Source organism: Dioscorea cayenensis, chromosome 18, assembly GCF_009730915.1.
Source record: "Dioscorea cayenensis subsp. rotundata cultivar TDr96_F1 chromosome 18, TDr96_F1_v2_PseudoChromosome.rev07_lg8_w22 25.fasta, whole genome shotgun sequence".
In the NCBI taxonomy this organism is placed as follows: domain Eukaryota; kingdom Viridiplantae; phylum Streptophyta; class Magnoliopsida; order Dioscoreales; family Dioscoreaceae; genus Dioscorea; species Dioscorea cayenensis.
In genome coordinates, this window is record NC_052488.1 from 312,973 (window position 1) to 323,288 (window position 10,316).

General features: G+C 31.1%; 1 protein-coding gene across 1 annotated transcript; it reads left to right on the plus strand.

Annotated features, from left to right (window-relative positions):
* The first annotated feature begins 783 nt into the window (after positions 1-783).
* Positions 784-1,718, plus strand: LOC120282357 (pectinesterase 3-like). Its single transcript, XM_039289164.1, has one exon. The coding sequence runs from the start codon at positions 993-995 to the stop codon at positions 1,716-1,718; it is 726 nt and encodes a 241-aa protein (XP_039145098.1). The 5' UTR covers positions 784-992.
* Positions 1,719-10,316: the final 8,598 nt, after the last annotated feature.

Consider the following 10,316-nt stretch of genomic DNA (forward strand, 5'->3'; position numbering starts at 1 on the left):
TTGATGATAGATCGTTAAATTATAATTAATATACAATTGTATTTGTGTAATGTTTGTAATTTTTTTTTATTCAACTTTGACTAGAAAGTTTGACCAAGTTTGGTTGAATGTTTGACTACCAACATGCTACCCCACTTGCTTTTGGTTTTATTGCCTGATTTCTTGGGCATGATTAAAGTTAATCATGCTTGGTTGCATGATTGGAGGTGAATGATTGGTGAGGCAACCTTTTCTCTTTAAACTTTCTTTCCTCTCTTCCTTCTCCTGCATCATGCCATACTTTTGTTGAGAATTCTGTCAACTGAGAGGAATTTCTTCCGGCAACTCTTCGGCAAGTGTAGAGGTAGGTGATCCTTGTGGTTGTTAGTTTATTAGGTTCTTGCTAGTTATTGAGTTTTGATGAAAATACACCATGCTTCATGTTAAATAAATTCATTTAACATGAAACATGGTGTATTCCATCAAAACTCAACAGCTAGCAGGAACTAAACTAACACTGCAGCACTGCTCGAAGAGTGCCGAGCATTCCTCCCGAGTCGACTGAATTCTCAACAAAAATATGGCATGATGCGAGGAGAGAGGAAAGAAAGTTTAAAGAGAAAAGACTGCCTCATCAATCATCTCAAAGTCCTGACCAAGCAGATGACTAATCATGCCCGAAAATCGAGACAATAAAACCAAAAAGCAAGTGAGATGGCAGCATCAAACATTCAACCAAACTTGGTCAAACTTTCTAGTCAAACTTGAATAAAAAAAAAGTTTACAAACATTACAATTTGTTTGTCAGTTTAACAACTTCTAATGAGTGGCATTTGTTGTCATTAGCAGATGGAAAAATAAAATTTGCCTACTTCCTCTTATTCCATTAGATTGCATATAATTAAAATGCTAATATCCTAATGAGAGGGTAAATCCAAATTTCCGTTCAAGTAAAGTGTGAGAGCGTATTAAAAGATTGACTCCACGCATCTATATTTCTTAAAAATATAAATATGTATATATACATATTAACAGTAATGTTTTCAAACAAAACAGTGGCGGTTGGCCGGAGGTTCATGGCAAAGGGAATTTCATTCAAGAACACAGCCGGACCAGATAAACACCAAGCAGTGGCATTGCGCGCCGGCTCAGACCAGTCAGTCTTCTACAAATGCTCATTCGACGGGTACCAAGACACTCTCTACGCCCACTCACTCCGCCAGTTCTACCGTGACTGTGATATCACCGGCACCATCGACTTCATCTTCGGCAACGCCGCAGTGGTCTTCCAAAGCTGTAACATAAAACCTCGTCAACCACTCCCGAACCAGTCCAATACCATCACCGCACAAGGCCGGACTGATCCCAATCAAAACACCGGCATTTCCATTCAATCCTCAACCATCTCTGCTTTGGATTCTTTATCTCGTCCTACTTATCTTGGCCGGCCTTGGAAACCATACTCCACTACAATTATAATGAAGACTGAAATCTCGGCAGTGGTTGATCCCTCCGGCTGGATGCCGTGGGTGGCCGGCACTGTGCCACCGGAGACTATAATGTATGCTGAGTATGATAACACTGGGCCTGGTGCTGGCGTTGCCGGCCGGGTTAAGTGGCCGGGATACCAGTCTTCTGTGAGTGATAAGGTGGCTCAAAAGTTTAGTGTTGCTTCTTTCATTGCCGGTGATGAATGGTTGCCGGACTCTGGTGTTGAGTTTGTCTCCACGTTGTCTTGATTTTTTTCTTTTTCTTTTTGGTTGTAAATACCTATCTATTTTTAACTGATAGAGTTTTAATTATAGAGTGATATATTGATGTATATGGTGAATTGGTCAATGTTTTTATTGAATTAATTATATCTGGTCTTGTTTATGTACCAGGTGATTGATTAGTTTAAGTGTGGGTGGATTATAATGTGGATTTTTATGGGTTTTTAATTGAAGTGGTTTATTAATGTTTGTTTTTTTTTCTAAATTACAATATGGATCCAATGTTATGACACACCGGTTTGGTGAGCCTGAAACAGGACAAAAGACTGTGCATAAACAAAACGAACATGTACACATGTAGGGGTAAATTTTTCATGTCATCATTGTGTTATTGTGTTATGCTGATTTCTATTTTGGTCATCATGTTTTTAATTTATGTCGTTAGATATTAATTTGTTTTCACCGGTTGTTCACTTGAATTTTTCTGGTCAAATTTAGATGACGTGGCGGCCGGAAATGCCACGTCACCTTTTAATTTTTCTCTCATCCCACCTGGAGAGATGCCGACTCAACTCACTTAAAAAGGGTGATGTGGCGTTTTTCGGTCATCACGTCATCTAAATTTGGCGAAAATCCCAAGTGATAATAGTGAAAACAAATTAATATCTAACGACAAAACAAATCAAAACACAATGACCAAAACTAAATCAGCCCATAACACAAGAATCGTACGAAAAAAATTTACCCACATATGTAGTAAGCAAAGTTTCAGACCTGGTCTGAGAAATTTTAAGATAAGATATTAATTAAGAAAGCAAAAGTATCAAATTTTAATTTTTAAGAAGTGTTGATTCAAATGCAGTATTTCACATCAGACAAAAGATTTCCAATGCAAAATGCACAAGTATAGGCCTCAAAGTGCTAGAAAATATTCATAGAACACTAAAAAATCGCATATTTGAGACGCAAATGATATGGTATGGTGAGCTCAGTTCTTTGGCAGACCTTTGTCAGTTGTACCCGTTCATGAAAGTGGATTGAGTTACATTGAATTGAATGATGGATTGGATTAAAGAGTGGGAAAGTTTTTATTTTTTGTATTTGTATCAATAATCAATATGCTTCCTTTCTATTAGATTTAAATGAAAAAAGAAAAATATAAATAATATTAATTTAATGTAAAATAATTGAATAATGTTAAAATAAATTTAAAGAAGTATGTATCATCGCAATTATTTTACATTAAATTAATATAATTAATATTTTTAATTCCATTTTCCTTGTCTAAGTACTCTACTCAATTTACAAACTCCTAACGAGTATAGGAGCTCATTTTATTAATTTTGTTCTTTTTAGAGTATAAGTAAAATTCATTGTTGACAATATAACTCTAGGGGGTGTTTGGATGCCAAGAGTGGATTGTGGGAGGAGTGGATTGGGAGTGACATGAGGGGTAATGGAGGAGGAGTGAGAATGAATGATGTGTTTGGTTGGTAGGATTTGAAGAGTGTAATTTATTGGGAATGGAAAAAGTAAAAAAAGTAGATATGGTAAAATGACACTTATGTCCTTCATCCATATAAATGATATTGTATATATAATAATGAGTTATTTTTAGTTATATATATTTTTTAATTATCAAAAATAAATATTTAATTTTATTATACTATAATTTCATTCTAATTTTTGGGATGAGATTTTAATATTATTAATTAGCTATTAATTAATGGTGTTAAATATAATGAGTTGTTTTTAATTATAATTTTTAAAACATTGAAAAAATGTAACTAATTAATTATAAGAAATAACTATTTAATTTTATAATACTATAATTTTATTATAAGTATTATATTCAAATATTAATATTATTAATTAGCAAGTAATTAATGGTATTAATTATAATGAGTTATTTTTAATTATATTTATGTAACACATAAAAAAAATTAACTAATTAATTATCAAAATAAATATTTGTAATAACATTGAAAATAATAAAAATATGAAAAATTTTTTCCTTGCCATCTCTTTTATTTTTCTCTGCCAGTATATGGCAATGGAATAATCATGTTTCCCAAGAAAAAGACACGAAAGAAGGCGTATATGTCATTTCTGTCATCAATCCGGCCAATCCGCCTAATTCTTGGGAGTGAGACTCACTCACGTGGGTGAGTCTCACCCTTCCACAATCCAATCCCTCATTCCCACTGATGTATACCCAAACAAGGGCTTACAACCACTCCCCCCTCACTCCCACTCCAATCTTCGCATCCAAACACCCCCCTAAAGTGTAAGGTGTTTGTGTCTCTTGTTGAGAAAATAATAAAATATATTCTAAATTTAGTTATTGTGAGATGAAAATACAAGTTTGTTGAAAAAGTATCTACACTTGTGTTGGCTTTTGACCCATGATTTATTCACATTTAATAATATATATATATATATATATATAATGCATCATCTACGATGCCCACAAATTTCAAATCCATGGACGTCCTTCAGAGTTCGTTGGATTACAACCAACACGCGTCTCTCGGCCCCCAAGTATGGATGTTTGCAGATGATGTGAATAGATATATATATATATATATATATATATATATATATATATATATATATATATGCAAATAAAAATCCCTCCATCAGTTTTCTTTATTAGATCCCTGCTAATGTTGCTTAAAATATTAATAAAAAATATTAAAATATTATAAAAATTATTAAAAATTATAAAAAAACATTTAAAAATTAAAAATTTTTAAAAATGCATTAAAATTATAAAAATATATTAATTATTTTTATAATTATTTATAAAAAGTATTAAAATTATTTTAAAAATAATAAAAATAAATAAATTTTAATTTTCTTTATAATTTTTAAAGTTTCTTATAATTTTGTTATAATTGTTAATAAAATTTTAATATTTTTTTTATAAATTTTAAAATTTTTAAAATTTTATAATATTTACTGTTTATTATACTTTTTTATAATAGTTAATAAATTTTATTTTTTTATTATTTTGAATGTTTCTTATAACTATTTTTATAGTTGTTAATAATTTTTAATAATTTTTATAATTTTTAATAAATTTATTTTCTTTTATAAGAGTTTAATAATTTTTTATTAATATTTTAAGCCACATCAACAGAATCTAATGAAAGAAATTAACAGCTATTTAACAGAGAGATTTAATTTGCCCAATTAAAATAATAGATTATAATGGAAACATCAAAAGGGTCAAGTAGCTTTATCTTTTCTTCGAGAGATTTTAGGGTAGCCATCCTCTTTTTTTAAATTATCAAAATAACCCTACCCAAAATATATTCACCAAACTAACCATGAAACCATCACATCAACCCCATCTCATCTCATGTGTTTTTAAAATATAAAATATTGGGTATTTTTTCAAAAACACCTTTTATTTAAAAAAAAATGCAAAACAAAAATATTTTTATTTATAAAACCATTTTCTTAAGTTATTATTAACAAATATTTAATAATAACGATATATTTTTTAAAATAAATGCCGTTAAAAGTTTTGGTTTTTTTTTAAAATAATATATATATTTTAAAATAATATATCTTTTAAATAAAATCCAGTTAAAAAATTATTTTATTTTTTTGGTTTTTTATAAAAATAATAATAAATATTTATTAATAATAACTTAAGAAAATGGTTTAAAAAATAAAAATATTTTTGTTTTGTATTTTTTATAAAAATAAAGGGTGTTTTTGAAAAAAATACCTAACATTTTATATTTTAAAAACACATAGGTGATGAGATGGTGTTGATGTGATGGTTTATGGTTAATTGGTTGAATATATTTTGAATAGGGTTATTTTGACAATTTTAAAAAACTTTATCTTTTTCTTCCCTGTCCCACCAGATCAGGATAATAAAATCTTAACTTAATTAGGTCCTTGATTAGGAATGATATGATTATAAATACTAATAAATACTAGTTGGCAGACCTGCCGACCTCAAGTTTCCCCGCCTTTCTTTTGTTTTGTTTTGTTCGTGTTTAGGGTTTGTCACTATGGTGACCCCCCTAGTACTGGTGGATTAGATTCTCCGATGTTGGCATTGGTGAGATCCCTGGGGCGTTCACGACCCTGTGGTCGGTGCCGAAAGGCACCTCATGTCTCGACTGGAGACTTCAAGGCGAGGATCCAGCTGGATAATGATGCGTCTTTAATGATGCGTCTTCGATCACAGATCTGTCCTCATCTCGGCGTCGGATAGAAAACAAGAGTGCTGCTAACACCTTCACTCCCCTTGGATTTGATCGGCACCAGCCCCGTGAGCTATCCCTCCGATTCCTTTTCCATGGTTTTTTTTTAAAATGATTTTGCAAGTTTTCTTTATTATCTTGATGAATGAATGGCTTGCTAAATCCGTTTTGGTTTCTGTACGTTGATTTATCTTTTGACCATTTCTAGGTTTTTAAAATCCTGCGGTTTTTTCTTTTTCTTGTTTTTCTTTGGATTGTGTGATTCTAGCAAAATGAATGTATGCATTTGAGGCGTCTGTCCCAATTTAATCATTAGACTATGGATCTGCCCTAAGATAAACAGAACAGAAAATTTTAATGGTTGTTTCTCCAGCAACCCAAGTGTCTTTTAAGTGCCTGATAAGTTTAAAGGTATTAGGTTTAATGTTATCTCATTTAGTGAATGGTGAAATAACCGTGTATATTCAAGCTTGCCCGCACGACACATTAAGACGTGATAAAGAACAAATAAGTCGGTGTATATATATATGTCTACGTGTGATGTAAGTTCATAAAATACGAATACGATTCTCTCTTTCTTCATTGAAAACATCAATCCAAACTTCACTGCCCGATACAAAGGTTCCTTTTAACAATGATATTGTAGTTATAGCGCCATTTGAACATGTCTAATTAGTGGCTATACATTACCGCTTAAGTCAGAGTGACATTCATGACATCTAACAAGTGCTTTATTATGATTGGCCTTGATAGTTTCTGTTTCAGTGATTGTATCTCGAATGCTGAATGAGATATCTATGGCCGATAGATTTGAGAGGTGGATTGTTGAGCGTGGCCGGGACTACAAAGATGTCTCTGAGAAGCAGCGTCGCTTCGAGATATTTAAGGCTAATGTTGAGTACATTGAGTACTTTAATGCCGGGAATCACATGTATTGGCTTGGCATAAACAACTTTACCGACCTAACAAATGAGGAGGTGACAGCCTGGTGCACTGGCTATATCCCTCCTGATAAGAATGAAGACTTTGGACATATGGATTCATCTTCTGATGAGGATGAAGACTTTGGACATATGGATTCATCTTCTGAAGATGAATCCTTAGTGTAAAAGGTGGAGAAAAGGGAAACATCTTCTGAAGACATGGATTCATGTTTTAAAATATTATGTTCCTTTGATTGTCTATTTCGCTAGTCGTGAAACTTTAGTAAAAGAAACTATTACCTTGTCGTTGTAGCGCTCGCGTGTGTTTGCTTCGTATTGATGAAACGCAGTCGATTTTCAATTACAGACTGTATTTAGAAATCCATGGATTTGAACATGCAGGAGAATGAAATCTAGTTGTTTGGTTAACTCAGATTTTGAAAAATACTCGAATTTCAAAAATTTTCAGATTTGTTTGGACGATTTTTAAATCCGGATTCGATAAACATGTGTTTGTTTTTGATAGATTTAGAAGATATAAAACCATGGTGAGGTTACCCCCATAAGGATTAATATGTTGATTAGATTAGATTTTATTCATCACATCTATTAGATTTTAATGATATTCATTAAATTGTATTGTTATAATATTGGATAGAAAAATCATATTTATATTTTTAATTTTTCGTAATGTTTGTATTTATTTATTTTATAAAATAACCCTTATTTTAAAAATAATGATAATAAATTCGATAACACAACCTAGAAATGTGAAAATCAAAAATTAAAATAAAACTATATAAAATTATAAATTTCAAAACTTCAAACGTCTACATATATAACTTCAAAATTCTATAACCTGACAAGATATATATCATGAGATAGGAAAAAATAAATTAATACACTAAAGATAATGAACATTCAAATACCACATAACTTATAAAGCACAACAAATTCTCTATATTATTGCAATAAGCATCATTATAGAACACTAACAAATATTATAAAAATCATTATTTATAAACATCAAAACTTATAGGTGCTTACGAAACAACAAACAAACAACCAACAACTCCATATAGGTATTTATCTCCATATTACAACATATGAAATTTCACAGCATACAACACATCAAACTTAACTATAAATACATATTAACCTAGTTATGAACCTCCTCACATAAGTACTCCATATAAAACCCATAATATTCCACATTTCACCATATATTACACACACAAAATAACACATGAGAACTCCCATCACAAATAAGTTTCCACTATATATAGAGAGTAGAATTATCCTTCATCGGCGAAATAAAGTCATTCCTTCTGAAATTAATATAAGAAAACAAGAACATTAATACAAAAGGAAAGATATAAAATGTAAAGAATGAACAACTACGAACAATGAAGATAAAAAATTTCTTACCATCACATCAAAGGTCCTAGTTGACACCATCAAAGAATTTTCTTACCCAAACCTTGCGAAATTCCTCACGCATTCCATGATAATCTTTGCAATGGAAAAAAATTGAAAATAGCATACAAAAGTAAAGACAGTATGATCATAGAAATTTCATTAATAACTCTATTTTGTGTTAGAAAGTTTAACTTGTCATATCATGCTCTACTTATATCTACTAATGTAAACATGAAAATAGGGAACATTATATGCATGCAAACATGAATATGTAGTAATAGTGATGTTAAAATAATATTAAGAAGTACATATTTGCAAACATGATATGCATGCAAACATGAACATGCCATAGTAAAAAAGTGCAAAGATCATCTGAAAGTTATTGCAGAAAGTACACTTAGTTTCAATTAATAGAACCATTCTTGAGTATAACATTAATAAGTACAAATTTGCCATAGAAAAGATGTTAGCTGGAATATAAGAGTTTAAGTTTCTAAAATTGTCCAAATGTAAAAAGGAACATATATGTGAAGTTGATGTGAGCTGGACTGTTAATAGTGAATGATGTTGGTATGAAATTGAAGGAGCTGAGTTTGACTTGAGTTCTCCGCTTTAAACTAAAGTGGAGAAGCAATGAATATGTGAAGTTGATGTGAACTGGGCTGTTAATAATGAATGATGTAGGTATGAAATTTTTTTAATATGCCATAAAAAATTTATCTAAATTATAAATATACATGATTTGAAAGTAATGTTATATACAACTTGTTCACCTATATTTATTATTATATTTTTATGGTGTACAATTTTTCTTAAAACATCCATTTCAATTACCACATGGAGATAAAGAACAAAGAAGCATATGAGCATGACCTAAGACAGATTACAACTTCGCCTCCCCAAATTAAGACTACATTCTTCCAAGGCCAAAACATTAAATAATTCAGAAAAAGAAAATTAAGCAACCAAATAATTTCCATTGTCCATATTCTCCGCACAACACAATGAACATATGAATTAAGTATTCCCCCCAATGTTATTAAATCCAAAAACTAAGTCTCCACAATATATCTGCAGTATATATAATAATAAAGATATCAATCTCAAATCCTAACAAACACAAATCACTCTCTCTCTCTCAAATCTCTTCCCAAAAACCATGAAACATTAAGAGTTATATATAAGACACATATCCATTAATTATGAAAGCTTTAAAAGGAAAATAATTACTAAATTTAAGGAGATTATTATATGAAAGAAAACCTAACATACCAAAAATTACTGATAAAATGGGGAAAAGAAAACACAAGAGATAGATGGGAGAAGAGGAAATACCTTGAAGTGATCACAGTGAAAACAAGTCCCTCTCGTGTTGGAAGCAAACCACAGATTTCGAAAAATTTGTTGGATTGAAGAAAAAAAGATAAAATTTCAAAAAAACAAGATATGCAATCCAACCTCTCTTGGTTGATTTGTTACTCCTAAGAAGAACATCGAAATTGGGAGGTCGGATTTGGGAAAGAAAAATCAAAGACCTTGAATCCTCGCAAAGATCACCTTCGAGTCTGCTCCCTAAGAAGAAGAAACATTGACCCCAGATATGAAAAAGAGAAAAACGAGAATATCAGAATCCCTTTCACCTTCCGCTTTCCATCCGAGCCCATGTAATCCCTCACATGACAGTCACGTGAGGGATTTTGTAATCAGGATTTTGTTTAATAGCCAAAATGGCTGTAAAACAAAATCCATCATCCATGGGATTTTCACATCCCTTTGAAAAGCAAATACAATGAAACAAACAACAAATTTCTAAAGTCAAGGAATTTGGTTATACATTGGAAAACCAAATCCTCCAAACCAAACACACCCTTAATGTGTTTGGCTGGTGATGTTGACATTATCGTTGTAGCATCTTAATGTTTATGGTTGGTAATGTTGACTTAATATTTATGGTTGGTAATGTTGACATTATCATTGTAGCGTCTTAATGTTTATGGTTTGTTATGTTGACATTTATTTACTTTCATCAGTCAGCTTTAGTGCCTTTGGCTTTTGTA